This window comes from Hippichthys cyanospilos, chromosome 17 (genome assembly GCF_059441005.1).
Source record: "Hippichthys cyanospilos isolate Australia breed blue-spotted pipefish chromosome 17, RoL_Hcya_1.0, whole genome shotgun sequence".
In the NCBI taxonomy this organism is placed as follows: Eukaryota; Metazoa; Chordata; class Actinopteri; order Syngnathiformes; family Syngnathidae; genus Hippichthys; species Hippichthys cyanospilos.
In genome coordinates this window covers 14214685-14235383 of record NC_142385.1, presented here as the reverse complement: position 1 = coordinate 14235383, position 20699 = coordinate 14214685, and the positions used below count along the sequence as shown (strand labels likewise).

The 20699-nt window shown below is 42.2% G+C and overlaps 1 protein-coding gene and 1 long non-coding RNA gene across 3 annotated transcripts in view; one reads left to right on the top strand and one right to left on the bottom strand.

Moving 5' to 3' along the window:
* LOC148409847 (double C2-like domain-containing protein alpha) overlaps nt 1-16499 on the bottom strand; it is a 25177-nt gene extending 8678 nt beyond the window's left edge. The window contains exons 1-7 of one of the 2 annotated variants that reach the window (XM_088438578.1): nt 16345-16499; nt 10352-10719; nt 9130-9209; nt 7854-7928; nt 6511-6620; nt 2570-2696; nt 1563-1622 (exon numbers count right to left, since the gene is read on the bottom strand). In XM_088438578.1, coding sequence (XP_088294704.1) covers nt 1563-1622; nt 2570-2696; nt 6511-6620; nt 7854-7928; nt 9130-9209; nt 10352-10700 — 801 coding nt within the window. In that variant the 5' untranslated portion in view covers nt 10701-10719; nt 16345-16499. Of the gene's footprint in view, nt 1-1562; nt 1623-2569; nt 2697-6510; nt 6621-7853; nt 7929-9129; nt 9210-10351; nt 10720-15739; nt 15923-16344 lie in introns of those variants that run through there. The other variant, XM_088438579.1, reaches the window with a different exon arrangement.
* LOC148409846 (uncharacterized) overlaps nt 1-20699 on the top strand; it is a 26497-nt gene extending 5798 nt beyond the window's left edge. The window contains exons 2-5 of the long non-coding RNA XR_015868339.1: nt 2572-2760; nt 11138-11233; nt 11825-11981; nt 18608-20699. This is a non-coding gene — a long non-coding RNA (uncharacterized LOC148409846). The remainder of the gene's footprint in view (nt 1-2571; nt 2761-11137; nt 11234-11824; nt 11982-18607) is intronic.

The window sequence follows — 20699 nt, the reverse complement described above, 5'->3', positions numbered from 1 at the left end:
GCGGCTCGAGTACTTTCCATGGATGACTGCAAACTGTTATCGAAGCTTTTGACACACGCGCGTGGCGACAGAGAAGATCCAAAGTGACAGGTGGAAGAAAAAGGGTGAAGTGGGAGGCCGTGACTCACCCGCCTGGCCAGAAGCATCCACACGTATGTTATTTGCGGCTCCGATTTATATATAGGAGCTGCGTCCGTGCCGGAAAAGCTCCCGTTGCAATTTCTCATCAAACAAAAAGCCGTATTTTCAGCCTCTCCTTTCTTTGTATCGCCCCATCTCTCATTAAGTCTTATCAACAGGCGCGAGCGGGACACACGCAGTAAAGTGATCAATATGCCGCACGCCTCACATTTATCCTCCCCCCCGCTAATTGTCTCCCCGGCTTCCCGTCTCGCGATTCATTCCCCCAGAAGTTCCCGCGTTTCGGAAAAGAGGGACGCCAGGGCGACGGTGTGACCGACGGACTCGGCAATTAGGGATAATAATTTGCGGCCCGCGCGCGGTAATAAAACAACTCAGACTTTCACAGGTCGATAGCGAGCGACTCATTAGGGGAGCGGAGGCAAACAGGCGTCGATGGCGGCCGCGGCACGCCCACGCACCGATGGGAATTTTTTTTTTTTTGGTCTTTCGGCGGGGAGGGAGCGGACCAACATCACGGAAAACAATCAGCAGAATCAATAAAGCAGCTCGATGACAAACATAGAGGCGACTGAATTATCCCGGCTATTTAAATGAGATCAGTGTTCCTCAAGCTTTTACACCGAGTACCGCAGGGAAAAAAAAAAAAAAAAACTCGTCTCCTCCTACACCACCTTCATGGCCGACATTAACATACAGTGACGTAGTAGTTCTAATGCAGAAAGTGGCATTTAGACAAACATAGCCTACGAGCAGCGCAATGATGTAACCCCTATGAAATATTTTGTCTGCCAAAGAACCAGCGCGAAGCCTTTTTGATGAAAAAAAAAATGACGTGGAACACAAGAGTTACGCCATTCCTGTCTGATTTATGAACTCATCCATTACCAAAGACTTTTTAATGTTGTTTTTTTTTTTAAGTCCAGACATTCAATCCCTGATAGTTATTTATTTGTTTGTTCAAATTTTGCCTGACCCACATTCACATTCCCCCCTGAAGTACCCCCAGGGGTACACATAGCCCTATTTGAGGAACCACTGGAATAGCAGACTGCTCATCATTCATCATTTTTTTAGTATTACTATATTTAGTATTATAGTAAGTATTGCCATAGTATAATGTCACATTTTTGGTGAGATAATATCATTTTGCTAAATGAATCAACCCTTGTGTAGTATTTTGTCCAAACCTTTGATGGTTATAAGACAGCAGGAAGCTGAAATTTCACCCAAATGGTGACAACATGTCCAAGTTCAACATGGCACGAGCACTTAGTTATCACACTACCTAAAATACCGCGAGAATGACGTAGAAGACAATGAGCCCAAAATGGTCAAAATACCGCACAGGGGTAACATTTCAAATGGGAACTGCGGTGAGTAATAAAGCAAACATATGGGCAGACAGACAGCGTCATCACCTCTCTCAGGTAGCAGGAGATGCCTCGGAGTGCCGTGCTCATCGCTGTGGGCGAGGGCAGCTGCGGGGCGAGAAAGACGGCCAGAGTCAGGCCTGAGGAATGAACGACTTAGTTGAAAAACGACGGGGCACTCATCAGTGTCAGGAGATGATGATTGCCACGGCCGACGCTCTCCAAGGGCACATCTAACTACAGCCTCCCGACATACTTTGACACTTTAATCCATGTGCTCCATCATGTTGAGCGTTTCGTTAAGTCCTGCTACACCCATGGCGCTTAGCCATTTTTACATTATTAATGTAAAAGACTACACATGCGTACAGTAGGTTTTGATGATGCGATTCAAAGCCCTTGTGACTATTTAGGTTTTTTTTGTTTTTGCTGTTGGTATATTTATCTTAACGATGCAATTTTATTCTTACGGGTTGAAAGTTTTTTTTCTCCTTTGTGTATTACACAACTCAAAGTAACGAAGTAAGTCGTTAGATAACTATGCAATTAAACCTATCTAGCTAGGCACATATAAAGTATAAAGTATGTATAAGTATATCTAGCTAAGTAGATACTGACAGCAGTAGTTTAGTTTAAGGTAATTTGCTTTTAATTGCACTTCTCAAATTACGTATATTATGTGAGGGTATTGAAAGCTGTTATTTAATACCAGTATTTTTTAATTTTTTTTGCCACTTGTTTTCTAATTTTTGTAATTTGAAGATAAGTAGTTAAATAAGTGTACATAATGAAATGTAACTAGGCTACTTTTCTAACTAGCTAGCTGTTATTACGTAACAGGGCTTGTTATTTTACAAATGTATTGTAAAATAATGACATACGTAATACATAATTACTATCCTTGCCTTCCTTTCGCAATCCCTGACTTAAAGATTTCCGGGCTTCCAGTTCAACATACTGTCGCACAGGAAGTTGTGGACGGAGGACTTTTTAGTGTCGTGTTGTGTTGCGCGGTGTTTTGAAAGCATCACTCTCAGCGTGTATTTTCTCCTCACAGGAGGCGGGTGCTCCAGACAGATGTTGAAGTGTTTGGTCTGGTCAGGCTTCACGCGGCGAAGGGCCACCCGCGACTCCCCGATGAACTCGTTATGAGTCAGCTTGTCTTCGTCACACACGGACACTCTGCGAGAGGGAAAAGGGAGCAGAATGGAAATTGGCGCAGGAGGAGAAACACTTGAATAAAAAGGTAGAGTGCGACGGGTGAAAAGTGAGAACGGTGATGGCGTCGAGGGCGATTGGCATGTGATTAAGCAAGGATGAGGACATACCGCTCTTTTTCATTTGTTGTAACGTTTAAATTTAGATGTTAATGTTCATTTTTCCCCATTGAAATGAATGGAAATGCCATCGATCCATTGTAGACTCATCAAAAATCAGCATTTATATTGTACTGTATACTGTATTTAAAGAAAACATCACTCAAGCAGTGCTCTCTTTTGCCATGCGCATCATATTTGACGGAGGACACATACTTTCAAATCAAAGTGCGTCCCTCGAACGCATCATTTTTTTTTTTTTTTACATCAAAATATTAATCATCATGCATCCACTACTTTATTCAACAAAACTTGATGACTTACGAACATTTTTGACTACTTCGTCCGCCATGTTTGTTTTGATCTTGCGGAATAAACGAACGTCAGTCGAGAGAGAAAAAAAAAACACAGGAAAAAAAACGACGCTCACGCCATTAGGTGATGATGAGGAAGTAGATGACACCTAGATTGTTGTCACGACGATGCGCTCGGGAGTAACTTCAAAATAAAATAGTCCCAATGCCATTCCTTTCAAACATTACTTGATATCCCACGTTTTATTTTGAAGCATTGTGTGGCTTCCGGGACAACCAGCCGCGTCGCCGGACAGATTTTTCGGGGACGCATGCTACAGTACCGGTCTGCGGCGCTTCGGTAAAAATTTCTCCAATAAAATTTTTATATATAAATATATTAATAAATAAATTTATAAATAAATAAATATTTAAATAAATAAATATATATATATATATATATATATATATAGATATAGATATAGATATATATATAGATAGATAGATAGATATAGATATATTGCATTTGCAATATACTGTATGAGAACGGTATGTATACACACATCATATAAACTGTAGACATATAGTTCTATACAAGAACCACTTTCATTATCCAGATAGAGAAGGTGTATCATGCAAGAGCGAGTCAATCCATATTTATGGATCAGTCCAAGTTTAACACCTGCCACCTTCGCGAGGCTTAAGTGGCAGGGAGCGAGCCAGTCGAGGATGTGTTTGCAATCAAAAGCGCACGGCGAGGCGAGGCGAGGCCGTGAGGAGGGGACGGACGGGCGCACGGGTGACGCGGGTGATTCCACAGAGGCAACAATTCATTTAAATTGAACAGCGCTGAAGGGCTTTCGCACCGTGTCGCGTGACGCAACCTGTTTCAAAAGGAATTCCGCCTTTTAAGATTCCAACTGTGGATAAGACAAGCCGGCACGATCTCCCCCGTGCTTATTTGTCCGAAAACGACAAATTAACGGCGACGGAAGGCGCCGCGGAATTTGTGTCTGCGCTGATGATTAAAGACGTTATTGCGGAAAGGGGGCCAGATGTTGCTGCGGGTGACAATCCACAGAGGTAATATCAAGTCAAGTATGTCAGATTGCAGACACTTTGGGAACCTTTGAAAAGGGCAGCAGTACCAGGCGTGATGATGGATGGCGCCGATGTGCAAAATTCAAAGAGGAAACTCGTTTGACTGCATCCAACATTGGGTGAAATCCATCTAAATTGAATAAAACAGCGAACCCAATGCTGCCTTCGAAAGGGATTTCAGCTAATGCTGGGTTATCAATGTTTAGCCCATTTTGCCGCGTGAAAAAATTAACCCAACATTAGGTCAAAGTTATTCAAATTTTTTAAAACAGCTAACCCATAGCTGGGCCAAAAGCGATTTGTTCTTAGACTGGGTTATCAACGTTTAACCTATCAAACAATGAAAAGCATTGGGTAAAATTTACCCAAATTGTTTAAAACAGTTAACTCAATGATAGATCCAAAAGAAATTTCAGTTGATGCTGGGTTATCAAGATTTAACCTAACTTGCTTTGTCAAAGATTTAGCCCAACACTGGCTTAACGTTACCCAAGATGGATAAAATAGCTAATTTATTGTGGATTCCAGCATATGGCATCTTATCAATCTTGAAGCCATTTTAACCCAACATTGGGTAAAATGAACTCAAATTGGTTAAAACAGCACACCCGATGCAGCATCTCAAATAAAATTTCAGTGAATAAACACATTTCTTTGTATGTTATCAATAGTTATAGTGGGTTTTTAAAATGAATAATTCACTAAATTCAACATATACGCTTTACCTTCAAAGACAAGAAAACGTGACCATTTCAGATATAGCATTGCCGAATGAAAGTAGTCTTTTCTACAGGGAGAAAAAGTTTCTTTTTTCACTTCACAGAGCAAATGTGTTGCGTTTGTTTTTATTTCCCCAGCCTCTCGAAATGATTTTCCACAGCATAGTGCAAACAATGAATCAACTTTATAGCCCAAAATATATAGGAAGCAATGTAAAGTAACTCAGTGAAATGGCGCTGTCATCTATTTGACACGTTTGTAAATGATATTCGCTGACAGTTTCCAGCGTTTTGATTCTGCTTTTCTGCAGCCGCCGAGATAAAACACGTAGGTGGGGAAGTGAAGAAGAAAAAAAAAAATGCTCCACAGGAAATAGAGTTCTGCTCTTTTGTCACATTTGAATAACGCAGCAGAGCAGAAATTCCATGATTTGCTGGCGGTATTCGTGTTATAACTTTAGGTGGAAAAAATCTCTCCTGTTCATATCTTAAAAAGATTAAGGGTCTCGCAAGGTTTTTTATATATATATATATATATATATATATATATATATATATATATATATATATATAATTACAGTAAGGGCTCACAGTTGGCTCATAGCAACAAGCGGCTGCTCGCGTTAGCTGACGCTGTTATGGCATTATTTTCAGTAAAAGAAGCAAGCAGACTGAACCACCGTTGGAGGTCATCTTTGTTCACGCGCAGGATATTACTCGAGCTGCGTTTTGAGGAGAAAGATAAACAACAGCTTGGAGCGCATTCACCGTTACCCTGGCGCTGCCTTCACTGACTGCTCACAATGTGGGAAATCTTAAATACACTCACAAATACACTCTTCATAACTTACGGATATGAACACAAGAGTCTAGTTTTGCTTTAGTTTTTACATTTTATGTCTTATACGCGGTAACGTAGAAAACGCCAAAATTTGACCCCAAAATTAAGGGTGCGTCCTTTACACAGGTGCTTCTTATATTATATATATATATATATATATATATATATATATATATATATATATATATATATATATATATATATATATATATATATATGAAAGAAAACGGAGTTGATTTGTCTGCCAAACATCGGCTACAAAAAGGTCCACATGAGCCGGGCCCTAGTTATAATGCATACGTCGTCCTCCCCCGTCCTTAAAGCTCCTCCACCGAACACGGTGTCGCAAGTCAGCCATTTCCCCCCCCGGGGATCGTCCGTCAATCCCGCTGAAATCCTTGGCGTCCTAAGTTTTAGTCGCGCGGACGTGGCGATTCCCAGCTTTTCTCACCTTTGGTGGTGGCAGAGGGGTCTAGGAAATGAAATGGCCCCACGGTGCTTAAGCGTGACCCCAATCTGTCACGGCGAGACAAAGAGAGGGGGAATGAGGGGAGATGTTCGCCCATCCCGGTGGGCAGCGCGGAACCAAGCGGTTGGCGGGATCGGTGGAGAGAGCGTGGGAAAGCGCGAAAGGCCTACGAGCGGCGCGCGGACGGACGGCCGCCAAGCAAATAGGCCGCGAGAGCCGAGCTCCCCGTCAAGAAAGAGCGAGACGGCAATACTTACCGCAGCGTTTTGCGATACATGTCCTCCTCGGTGATGCCGCAGTAAGTGAGCGTCTCGTTCCACACCGGGTTCAAAGTGTTGCGGACTGTTTTGGTTTTCAGTTTGTTGGCCTGCGGGATACAAAAAATACTCAACGCCCACCAGCTGATGCGCTGTCAAACAAAGTTAGGGACACTAGAAGATTATCTGAGTAGTATGGCTGTGTAATATATCAAATTTATTGCGAAATTAAGAATTATTATAATAAATACTATCTAATTGTGTCATTTAAATGGATAGCCCACCTATTGAGCCATTTTTAGGAGTTTTAAGTTAATATTTCATTTCCAATGAACGATTAGACCTCACTTTAGTCCAGTGTTTTTCAACTATGTTTTTCCTGGCCCCTCCCTAGAAAAGAGAAAACTTTTCGCCCACCCCAGTCGATGCACTGAATGTAAATACGATTATTATTGATGAAAATTGTTTAAGTATACCTACACGTGTATCCTTTTTAACATTAACAGAAAAACGCAGTATAAATCAACTTTCAACAACTGTTAATTATTTGTATCGTGATTATACGGGTTATAGCTTAGTCTTAAACGGAAAAAAATGAAGCAAGTGCGCCAAAGTGCCTGAAACTAAAAGAAAACGATGAACTGTTACTTTATTGCAATTACATTCCACATGACAAAAGCAAAGCCTTTTTCCTGGGATCATCCGCGCCCCCCCGGCATCACCTCGCACCCCCCCAGGAGGGCCCGCCCCACTATTTGTCTAACACATGAAAATACTTGAAAAAAAAACATAATTAAGTACCAGAGATTGAATTTCTGGAAAGTCTTGTGGTTGGTTTTAATTTTCTTCCCTCGTGCGAGCGTTTCAGTATCATCTAGAACGTTTGTCGTCAATTGTTGCCAGGCAGATTTCGCATCGTTCAATAATCAATTCCCAAATCGCCAATAAAAAAAAATCGCAGTCGCCGTGAACCGTGATTCGAATGTTTGCTTGACATACAAAACTGCTGACGGTGCATTTTACTGATTAAAAAAAAATAATAACTAAAATACATTCCAAATGAATCACTGGTATGCGGCGAGCATAAATTATGCATGACGACGTCCGCTCCCGTAGCTGATATCATTCAGACAGCAAATTAGTAAAGTAGTGCACTCCATTTTGATATGATTAACGAGCACTCAATTCCAAACATTCAAGTTAGTCAAGTCATGCATAATCATGCAGGATTGCCAGACAGAGAAAATTGCCTTGAGCTTGCATGTCATAATCCACAATATCATTCCCTCCTTTCCAATTCGAATAAATACAATACATTTGTATTTGAATAACAAGATTCCGACCTTGCAGGCTCCCGGCAAAAGGTGCAGCTTGACGTAGGGGTCGGCCAGGCCGTTGAAATCCATCGGTTTCAGGCCCTAGCGCCGACGCGGAAAGGGCGGACGTTACGTGAGAGAAATGTCCATTAAAGGACTTCATTTCTTGATTGAATCACCGCAGCCGGTGGATATATGGCAAAAGGACAAAACTTCCATCAATTAATTATTCAATTCAATTATTCAACCGAGTTCCTTGCTTCTCAAACTTTTCACACGAGTGACTGTGTCTCCATAATGGCCAAACATTAAGATGCGACAGCGCAGATTTTAGTCCTAAAAGTTAGATTTGACATTATCGTAAGCATTCACTCATTTTTATTACCGTAATCCCCCAAATATAAGACACACTCTTTCCCATAAATCACAGGTGTGGAACTCCAGTCCTCGAGGGCCGGTATCCTACATGTTTTCAAACCCTTTCCCTCAAAAACACCTGCTTCAAATGATTGGGAAGTGAGCGAACTGAACCAACAACCGAGTCCATCATTCAGTCCAATTTTTTATGTTGTTACGGGAATAGTGCATTTTTTTCTTTTCAAATTAAGAGCAAATTAATTGTGTATTAATTTGAATTGTGTTGCATGCTTTTATTTTGTTAAAGTTTTCTACTGATGCACTTGGTCATTAGTGATGCTAGAAATAAAACCGATGATGTTTACACAATCTATCTTCTGGAGTTGCTGTATAAAATACGACTAGCGATGTCACTATACATGTTCAAATTTTAATAAATCAACAAAATCCAATCCAACAAAATAAATATATACTGCATAGCATTTTGGGTAATTTTATACCGCACCTTGCCACATCAAGAGCGCCAAACCATAGCACGACTGTTTGATTGCGATGTTACCGTCTGGCGCGGGCGTCTTTGAAGGCATCTAATTCTAATCGTTCCGAACCATTTGCAAAGCTTTCATCGGCCGGTATCGACATTTTACAGCCACGCCGGCGGCTGCGCGAGGGTGTCGAACATCAAAGTGGCGAGCTCTCTGCGAAACAAAGGCGCTGCTCCTAATGTGTTTAAATGACATGCAAGCGCCCCAAAAAAGAAGATAATAAAGGACAAGCATGATTAATCCTCATTGGGTTTGCGTTTTTTCCTATTTTGCTGAAGTAGCTTTTAGTAGTAGATTTTCTTTTTCGTTTTGGCTGGTTTAGTCGTGTTAATTTTACTATTCATGTCAAATGAGTTTTCCCAATCGGAATTGATTTGTTCCATTGAGTTGCGTTTACTTACCTTTGCTTTGAGGACGGTGCAGTGCAAGGAGCTGGTGGCGCGGTCGTACAGCAGGTCAAATTCCAATGTCCCCAAAGATGCTGTTAAGACAAGATATTTGACGTTAAAATTATTCATAAGGTTACAGTAAAATTCGGGCTTGAAACGACAAAGTTTTACAGGTGTGAATGCTGCATTTGGACTTTTGATTGGATCTTGGAATACGGAGTGCATAACATAACTTGTGCCTGTATTTTGGAGTAAGTTGTGTTTGTTTATTTATTTTCTTACTTTTTTATTGTTTTGGAATTCCATTATGCTCAATTCTCTTATTTCAAGTCATGTGTGTGCTATAAACAGAGTAGAATTGAATTCAGTTATTTTAATTCTCTATTAATGTGCCTGTGCTAGAAAGACCGAAACGCCATTTTGATTCTTACAGCATAAATTTACTGGATATACAGAGTAGGAAAAAAAAAAAAAAAGAATTCATCAATAATTGAATAAATGCAGCTTAGGAGTTGTGTCATCTGTTTGGAGTCAGTCAGTAATATACGGTATGTAAACAAGAAGCGGTTTAGGATACTTACTAAATATGTGCATGTCATATTAAAGGATTAAAGGGCTGCATATGATCATTCCTTTCTACAAATAATGCATGGATTGCGCCTTTATGCATTTTTTTCAACTTAAGGCAATGACGCATGTTGCCGGTGTTGAGCTAGCGGGGGGGTCGAACGTGAGTCTTCAGTTCAAAAATAGGTACATGTAGGCTACATCATGCGTTAAGCCGGCATGTTTTTCTTTTCCTGCGATGGTTGCGATACATTCAATCACGTAGGCAGCCGTGACATTTTTCATCCAAACTACATCCCGGGGGCTACTTGCAACCCGCCGAGTTTTCTCAACTCCATTTTTTTTTCACATTTTCTCATCTTTTTGCCTCATTGCAATTTAGTAAAAGGAACATGGCAGCCTGTTTGGAATCACCTACAGTGAAGCATGGTGGTGGGAGCAACATGCTAAGGGGACGTTTTTCTGCAGCACTAACTGGATAGTAGGAAAAAAAATATGCAGGTACATACAGATACATCCTGTATCAAAACTTTTTTTCACATTGAATTTTGAGGTAAGAGATGAATTGAATCCAGTTTGGAATGAGGCCTTCACGTGACAAAATGTGGAAAAAGCGAAGCTCTGCACACAGTGTATTTATCGCCCTAGAAACTTCCAGGTGACTCACTGTTATCATCGCTGTCACAGCTGTCCACCTCGATGGAGGTGTCCATGCTGCTCATGGCGGACAGCGAGCCCCCCGCGCCCCCGCCGCCGCCTCCCGCTGCTAACAATGGCGACAACAGGCCGCCGCTCCCTCCTCCCACTCCGCCTTGAGCCGTGCCGCCAGGGCTGAGCGCGGCGGCGGCGGCACCCGTCTGATTGGGCGAGAGCGGCTCAGAGAAGGAGGACGTGGGTGAGAGGCGGGGGAAGTAGGCGGAGATTTGGCGGATGGGCCGGATTGGTCCCGGGCAGACGTCGATGGCCATGTGCTCCTGGATGGTGATGGCTAAAGTTTTTCCTTTCCGCACGGTCATTGGGATGAAGTTCGAAAGACTGAAAGTGAAGAGGAATAAAGATAGTCACAAATCACTCATTTTTCAGCTAATTACCTCTAGCTAAAACTTTGAAACTGTATTTCTCGTATCTCATTTTACTCAGCAACTCCAAAAAAATAGATGGTGTAACTTCATCTGGTTTATTTCTGGCTTCTCTGTTTGGAAAATTCCATATAAACTTAAAGGCATGCGACGTCACTACAACACAATTTGGCAAGATGTTGCTTGATGTTCCAACTAATTTGCTCTCACTTTGAAAAGTAGAAAGCATTCAATTAGAATATTGCTGATACCTGCAGAAAACCTGTCAGAACCCCACATGCCCCCTTGAAGTTCCTTCATTTCAAACCCGCTATATATTCTAAGCATTGCATTGAATTCATGCTTCTTTTTTTTTCTATTTTTCCCCCATTCAGGATATCGGCGGGGCTAAAGCCCATTCCAACGTACTTTTCTCAGTCGTCTGCTTCCACGCTGTACCGGCCTGCGTCCAATCACGTTCACACCTACAGGTACGGGCAATTTTCATCCACCGCCACTGCGCTGCGAACCGGTATTATCTTCCCAGAAATGTTATTAGCGAGGCCTTATTTTACGCGATGAAGGCATAACATGATAGTTGCACTGTAATTGTGTCGCTGTGGCAACAATTCCCAACATGGGGAATTTCAAAGTCGGAAGTAAGGATACGATCTTCTCCCGTGCCGCATTAATGACAAATCTCATAAAAAGAACATTATATGTAGAAAACAGCAGATGGCGTGTTCTCATTTGCATTTGTGTGGACCGCATCGGAATTCACTTGAGGCGACCGTACTTGGATAAAAGACGGAGCTTAGCAAATCTCCCGCCCGAAGCCTCCGTCCTCCTCCATCAAATTGCAGCGTGTCGTTTAAATCCTCCGTAGACAATCAGGTGATTATGGGATGGAGTCTACTATATGCGGAGGAACCTTTTTCTGTATAATGTCATGACGGTTATATAAAGTTGTGGTAGCGGGGCCGAGTTGAAGAAGACGGGGCCGCTGCGTCTGTTCTGGTCCTTAAATAAACAAGAGGGGGCAGCATGTAAAAGATCTGAAAGCTTTTGTTTTCTGAGCGCAGCTGGCCCTGGTGGGGGCGGTTTGTCCTCGGCGCTTGATGAATCCCCCTCTGGACCACCTGCAGCATCTCATCGATTGCAAGGGAGATGCTTCCAGTGGTATATTTCTGGAGTTTAGTGTTAAAAAAAAAAAAAGGCTGGAAACTTGGAACAGATGAGGTGAGTCACACACTTTCTCACAGTTTTGGCAGGCCTTTGCATCCAATAATGGAAGCGATCCAAGTAGCCAGCACAGCGCGCTCGGGCTTCATAAGCAAAAGTGATCGATTACAATCGTTTTCGTCAGGGATTTGCGCACAAATGGTAATGATCCGGACAAAACCAACTCTGTGTGCTCATGCGTGGTATGAAGTCCAATGTGATGTCAGAAGACCCTTTATAGTACTGTCAATTTAAGACTATAAGCCTCTAATTTTTCCTCAAGCTTTGAAACCTGCGCCTTATAGCAATCTCCATGAATAACTTCTGGTAGGCTTTCAATCAGGCGTGTTACGTTTGTGTTGATGCACTATTCTGACCATTCAAATGTGTCGGTGTTGAAAATATGTTGGTGCTGCATATATCCACGTTGCATTATGTTGCTTTTGGCATCTCAAATAGACACAAGTTTCGCAGAGCAGTCTCGTGGTCAGTGAGAGAGTGCAAGCCTAAAACGAAATTCCTCATGTACAAGAACTTGTTGTCCCGGTTGAGCGGTGGAAAATGCAGGGAAGATTTTGAGTTATTGGCCGGTCGACGCCGGACGCACCTACTCGTAAAAGCTGTATCAACAAACTAAAGACCAATAACTGTAAAAAAAACCTTTCACTTTTGGACCAGCAGTTTTGCTAAAAGCCAGCCGCGTTGCCTCCGAGGCCTTCGCCTTCCGTCTAGAAAAGATTCGCCTGCGATCGTTGACCTTCCAAAAAAATCGCAGGGTCGTTTGTCACCGAGCCGACCGGTCCCCTCGCTGCGAGCGAGCGTCGCATCCAGCAAGCGTCTCCTTGGCTGAAGATGAAACAATCATCAGAGGCGCGCGGCGGCGTGCCAGCTTCAAAACTTCTTTGACTTATTTGACTGAGGGCGTGTTGACAGGCCGCCGGCGCTTCTTTTTTCACGTATATTATTATCCTACCGCATGTTTGACAATTTTCTTAATCTTGAGCGAGCCGCAAAAAGCGAGTGGCCCGGAGTGACTAATCTGGACATTGCGGCATATTCCCGCCGGGCCGGGCTGTTATCACGTGTCCGTTTCGAAACCCAACATTAATGCTCGTACGAATAACGAGGAATCCCTGCCCGAAAGACGCATTGCCCGCGAGAATGTTTTTGTCGCGCGATCCGTCACCGTTTTTGGCCGCGCTCCACCGGGGTACCAACAAACCACAGTCACGCGCTATTACGAGCGGCGCAGACTGCCGATTGGTCCGCCGACGCTCATCGGAGCACAAACGTCTCCTCTCAAACAGCCTGGAGGCGGGGAAAAAAAGAACACACGCGCTGGATGTCCGCCATCTTTTATCGTGTCCTTCGTGGTGAATTCATTGGCTCTTTGTGTGGCGCTGATATGGTGTCATAATATTGACTTTTTCATTCCACTGACACTAACGACAACAAACAAGCCGCTGCGATCTCCTCGGCAGCGTTTTTTTTTTCTTATTTCGGTGTATGCTCCGTTTGCTGCTCTATGCGCGTTAATGTAGCTAAATTCCGTTAGCTTGTAACAAGAAGACTTTCCGAGGACAGAATTATTTTGTTTGCCTGAATTTTTTGGCGCCTTATAATGTGGTGAACCCATATATAAAAATACTTTAATATAGGCCATTCATTGAAGGCACTTTAGGGGGGTATGTAAGGGTTTCTGCAGGGATCAGAAAATCGGATTTAATGCTGGAAAAGGGGCAATTCTGTTTTCTTTTCAGTCTTTTTATCAGTCCTTTGGAGAAAATTGTTTTTTCAGGTTTTATACAGAGAGGGGGCACGATTCAATTGTCGACGATCTAACATCCATTCGCACGTTCTCTTGTTCTGGCATTTTAACAGAAATCCTTCCGAAAGGATAAAAGTGAGGAATGATCAACATATATCAAGCATCTCATTAATCTCCCCCCAACATAAAGACGCAAGTACTGCCCAGCGGAGCAAATAATCTGACATCCACGTCAAGGTGAAGCAGTAATGAATTTCAAATCATGACGACCAAAAAAAAAAAAATCCCAGTTGCGCTGACAGAAAAATTCATTTACTCCGATGAGAAGATAAATAGAAATCTGGCGGAATGTGACACGAGGTGCGCAAAAAACGTCAGCGAAGGCGCAGATTGCATCAGTTCATTAATTCCCAACACACATGCGCAGACGACGCCTGCCAATTGATGTGATGCGCGCAGTCAGTGGCGCACGCGGCTGTGAGCCCACATGGCGCCGCCGCCGCCGCCGGCTCTCTAGCTCGCGGGGAGGAATGGCACAACAACAACAAAAAAGCTCCCAGCGAGATGCTGATTGATCGCTCTCATGACGCCAGCTTTCATCTTTCCTTTTCATCCTCTCGCGGGGAAAAATTTCACTCGCTCTTACTGTTAAAATCACTTCAGGAGCGTTCATTCTTGTAGTCTTTTATGCGCACGCTCCTGCTAGTGTGATAACCGCGGTGTTGCGCAATGTTGTTACCGTCTGGGTGAAATTTCAGCTCCCTGCTGAAATTCTTTTGATGTAGAGATCAGAGGATCGGACAAAATTCTGCACAAGTTTTAAGTCGATTTCACAGTTTCTTGGGATGATGCTTATCGATGTAAATGGCATTGATAGCTAAATGAACTCATTCGATGCCAGGGACGTGTTTTTACGTTAAATCGTAGGTACTTGAATCAATACTTATGGACATTAAAATACCAGATACTCAAGAATTAAATCGATAGTATCTGGGATTAAATGCACGCACTCTTTAAAAAAAACGTATAAATACAGCCCTGGCATTGAATGGGTTAAAGTTCATGTAGTCCATGAGGAGAAATACAAGCAATGAGACAATTTGTGAATGACTGCGTTGCACTAGTGACGGCACTAGTAACTTTCTGGACCCTACTAGTACTTAAAATCAAGGAATTCTGACACCAGTATTTAAAAGGAAATTAAAGAAATCTAAAGAGGTTTATATGAAAAAAATGTACTTAAAAAATGATGTTACACTGTGTCCATTTTTTAAGCCAAATTGCTACAATGCACATCAGAATCTAACTTAAAATAAAGCCATCGAGCGTTTTGCAAAGGAATCAATACAATACATTGTAGCAATATATTTCTTCATGTTCCAATTAATTTGCTCTTAATTTGAAAAAAAAAATGCTGTTCCTGTCAAGCCATTAAAAGATAAGACTCTAGAAACCCTGTTAAAATCTCACTTATCCCTTGTAGTGCCTTTGCCTACCCAATTTAAGATCCACTCCTTTAGTTGAATCAAATAGGAAGTACTGAACCCCTCATTTCCACAAACATACTTATTTTTTTAGGAATAAATTGCCCACATTCCTATTAATTTGTTCTTAATTTGAAAAGAAAAACGCACCAGTCCTGTATCGGTGTTAAAAAAGTGTTAACTCATTCAATGCCAGGGACGTAATTTCACGTTTTTTTTTTTTAAGAGTCCAGACATTCAGTCCCAGATATTTAAGTATCGATTTAATACTTAAGTATCTGGAAATTACTGTCCTAAATGCTCTTAAGTGTCAATACTGAAGCATCTGGGATTTAATGACCAGACTTTAAAAAAAAAAAACGTGAAAATACATCCCTGGCATTGAATGAGTTAAGAAACCCCGCGAAAAGAGTCTTCACGTACCCCCATTAAATGAAGTGTAACTGCTGAAGTGTAAGTTCCCAACATAATCCTACTCCGCAGTCCAACCAGCAATTAGTCGCTGTTAAACAAGGAGCACTTACAGACTAAACTCCGCCTTTGACTGGATGGATTTTCAATTTTTCTTCCACGGGTCAAACATGGCGTGATGCGTCCCGGTTACTTTGCATAATTCCTATAGGCTGATGTGAAGTTGCGCGCAGCTGCGGCGGCGGCGGCATCCCTGTGGCTCTTCCTCATATACGTGCTGAGGTTATAGGTCCAAGGAGGAGATTTTTTTTCTGTACGTGCCTCCTCCTCCTCCTCCTCCTCTTCCTCTTTTAGCGCCTTCACTTGGAATTAGACTCAAGACTAGATGACCCCTCTCCCCCTCCCTCCCTCCTTTACATCCCTCATTAACTGCACAGTATATCGGTCCACCTGCAGCGCGCTTGTGTAAATGCCCCCCCCCCCCCCCCGACACACACGTTCACCTTGAAATAAGCAACTGACACGCCGCAAGTTGACTGCGCCTGTCAATTCGAGCCCAGTCGGGGATGAGGAAACTTCAACGCGGGTGCGCGCGTGTGTGTGTGTGTGGGGGGGGGGGGGCAGGTGAAGTACACTAAGAAAGCCGCCACATGTTGCATCAGTTTAAACAACGGCCCCCGCCCGGGTCGGTCGAGAGGACGAAGCAAAGATGGCTTACCTCAAAGCGAGTGCGGGAACTCGGAGGGGATTCCGGCGCAGAGCGGCGAGGGAGACCGACTAACAGGTGGCGGCGAGAGGAGCGCAGAGTAGATGGAGGGGGGGGGCGAAGAGGAGGGCGGGGGCTCACGGCAGTTGCGCTGAAATATTCAAAGCGCCCATAGTTCAAGTTGCGATGAGAACGAGGAGACGGAGGATGGAGAGAGGGACGCAGCAGGGAGTCCGTCCTCCGTGGTCCGCGCGGACCTAACATCAGCGCGTACACGCATACTTGTTTGCGCTCTGAGTGGGGACATTCCTTTGTTAATGTTGAGGCATGCGCTTCCTCAACCTTTAATGTCCCGACATTTCCCCAAATTAACAATGCAGAAAAAAAAATATATTTTTTTTTATTCTTATTTGATTCTAGTTTGATCTGTTACGTGAGAAAACAGGCAAAAAATATTGATCATTGTTTACCTGCGTAATAAAAGCAGATGTTTGTTATTTACAGTGTTCCCTAAGCTACAAGGCAGTTTGAGTTTAAAAAAAAAGCTCAAAATAACCTCAAACTTAAGTCCCTTAAATGCACCGTAACTATAAGCCAGTATCTTAATGTCAAATGCAGCGTATCTGCTGTTTTTTATTTACTAGGCACCAGGGGGTAATCTTCCAGTAAAAAAAAAAAAAAAAGGGACACAGAAGACGCTATCCGAGTATTGAGTTTGACTTTCTATTTTACACGCCGACGGGGCACTTGTAAACACATTCAGGCACGTTACTGTTGTGTTGGTGCAGTACTCTGGCAATCCGAGTGTCGGCGTTGTGCGGAAAACATGTTGACCTTGCACTTTTTTTCTAAACATGCAGTTCTATTCAAACTTGCGCTTTGTCTGAAAAATACGATAAACAGACACTAAACGCACAAACCAAAGACCTATTTTTGAAACCACCAAATGTACCTCCTAACCGTAATTCAAAGCCTTAAACCTAATCCAAAGCCAAACCCACAACATTTAAAGCATTATCGCTAAACCTTATTCAAAAGTCGACATTTTACAGCTGATTGGTTGATTCATTCTTATGGTCGCGGCGGCTAACCCGAAGGTGACGACCGCAAACGCTTCCGTCAATTCATCCATTGACACACACATGCGCACTCACGTGCACAATGAAACGCACAGGTTGTGTTTAATTAAACTAAACTGAAATTTTGTCACCTCATTAATTCCCAGAGTTCCCCGTTTAATATGCAGACTTATTCCGGTCTGTTCTATCCTTCAAGTGTCCTCTCAGAGAGGCAAAAATCCAAGTTTGGCGACCGAAATTTCAATACGACTCAAGGAATCATTAAGGCGTCAAAATCATGTATTCATTTTAATTTTTTTTTTTTACTTGAATCAAAATGTAATTTACAGGCTCGGTTTGGCAGGAAATGATTTTTTAATGACGCAATTAGCTAGTCGAAAATGATGATTTAAAAACATTTAGCCTTGTTTTCCCTCGTCTTAATTGCGTAGCTAACGGTCATTAGCTTGACACGCGTGGAGATTGTGAGTATGGAAGCCTTTGGGAGTCAAAAAGCGTTTCTCAAAGCACACCATTGGAAATTTTGAATCCAGTTAGTAAAAAATAGCAAAATCAGTCATGCTTTTATCATTTTAAATACGGTGGCGATTTATTGATTTGACTTGCAAGCATCAATTTGAGATATGAGCGCAGTGATGTGTTAATAACCGACCACGCAACTTTGCGGTCTACTACTAGCTGAATGCTAACATACAATGTGCATGTATTCTTTATCCTCAGGGACTTGTGGGACTAATATAACAACACATTGCTTCATGTCCCAATTAATTTGCTCTTAATTTGAAAAGAAACATGTTCTGTTCCTGTTATAAGCGTCACCCTCATTTGAGGACAATTGCTTAAACAATATTGAGGAACACTATTTTCCTTGTTTTTTTTTTTTTATGGAGGCAGATTAATTGATAGCAATTTCATTCATTTTAATGAGGAAACATGATTTGAGTTGAGTGTCAAACATCTCCCGTTTGCTCCTTTTTCCGCTGAGTAACCCTTCCTCCATATAATTAGGCCGAACCATTCTTGAGTCAATGTCACTCATAGACGAGTGGAAACGTGCTATTTGTCCCCGCGTACGCCAATTAGTGTCCTCATCAACTCATCTGTGCCTTTTAAATCGCGTCTTTTGCTCCAAAACATGAGCAAAAACATTGAATATGCCTTTCGACTTTTTTTTTTTTTTTTATTCTTCTCTTCAGCGGTGTTCCCTTGTGAGCCTCTTTGCCTCCACGGCTTCTCCACCCTCTTCGCCCTTCCTCTGCACATACACGCAAGCTAAGTGTAACACACACACACACACACACACACGTTCACATCCACACACCAGTCATGTATGCTTTGCTTGCATTAAATTGATGCCGTGGCATGGACATGCATGAGTGCCTTAACATGGGGGTGTAATGCACAAAACCCTCCAGAGCAAGATGAGCGTGCTTCACACACACACACACACACACACACATATTTCCACACAGCTCCATCCACATGTTCATATGGGGTCCACGCATGTATTTATATCGTTGGCCTGCATTTCTCCTTGCCTGCATCATCCCATCCATCTCTGTGGCTTTTTTTTTTTTTTTTTTCGAAACACACGTTTTGTTTCGTACGCATGCTTATAACGAGTCAAGATCTCATTACAAATGCACACAATGTTAAAGTCCTCCTTCAGGGATAATAGCAGCTGACAACAGCTGTGGAACGATTATACGTACAACACGTAAATAATTTATGCCTAATGGTGATAATAATCAAATTGTATTGCCATTTCCACAAAAAAATCTATATCGCAAAGAACATTAAATGTTTTGCAAACAGACAATTATTTAACATCTCTTTGCAAAAAAAACCCAACAAAAAATTGCAAGATTTGTTCAAAATGAAAAGTTTTTTGTTCTTCAAGCTTCAAGCTATATATTACAATTTCCAGTTGTAATTTACTGTCAAACAAAACATCGACGGCAATGTTGTCTATTCAAAATTAGCATGTAACATCGCTTTAACCCTGCTAGCGTAATGCTAACACATAATAAGAAACGCCTTAGGCCAACAAATAGTATCTGTGTTGCAATGGATTTTCAAAACAAACGGTGGAGCAACACATGGCGACCAACTCACAGGCCTAGCTTCTTTATCTTCTAAAAAAAAAAAAAACAGCTAATATTGCTGCAGCTTAATTAATGATTTACAGTAGCTGTGAAAGTCTTCTTCATTTGTGTCTGCATGACTGTTGTATGCTGCCCTCTGGTGGTCAAATCTCACACTCCAGAAGCAGCTACAAAAACATTCATCACGATAGTTCATTTTTTACAACTTTTATAAACTAGCACTACTACTTTGCAATTAACAAGTGAAATTCATATCTTAAGGCAAAGTATTTATTTCGGATAGTTTACATATAGATTTGAATTGGTTGAGCGCGTCCAAATTTTTAATGAGGACATTTTCTTTAGCCATATCTTTCGACTCATTGGTAGCTCCACTACGAAGTCCTAGTGTCCACACTAGAGGACATCCTGACTTTTCCAATGATGTCTTGTGTTTAGGTGGGGATGCCATTGACTTTTTTTTTTTTTTTTTAAAGACAACATGGACACGACGGTGAACACAAATGAGTATAGGCCGGGTCTCCGGGGGATATTTGTTTTCCTGAAGGCTGACCTTTAAAAAGTCATTGGGTTGAACAGATGTAATATTCAAAAGACGTGGTACGTTCCCATCTATACATTTCCGGGAAAGCCGCCGGCCATCCCTCTTACTTGTTCGCTTTTAATTACGCCCTCATTGGCCCTCGTCGGCGCTCCAGCGTGGGGCGCAATCAAAAAGCCGTAAAAAGGGAGATGGCGCGCGGCGGCAATTAAGGGCAAACTTGTGTTTGGGGCACGGTTGCCAAAACGCCGCCGTTATTACGGGCCATCAAAGAGGCTAATGTTGGCTAAAGGCGTCACCGCATGGGAACAAATTGCCAATAATGTCTGCGCGTGCACCTTGCTACAGCATGGCAATAGCTAAAGGCTCCCATTTTTTCACTTTGTAGCGTTTACAACTCCATTTTGCTCCGCCTTCTTTTTGTTTTGATTGTAATTCGGCCCTCGACTGCTAGATGGCGGCGCGCTCTTTCCATAGGCTAAATGTGACTTGTTTTTTGCGAAATACAATGACTTGGTCGTGTTTTATTTTGCGTAAAACGCCTTATTCTACGTGATTGAGTTTTTTATTCAATGTTTTTACTATGCATGGTGCTTTTTATTTTCCATTAAAAGAAAAAAACATTACTTACAGGGTCTTTTT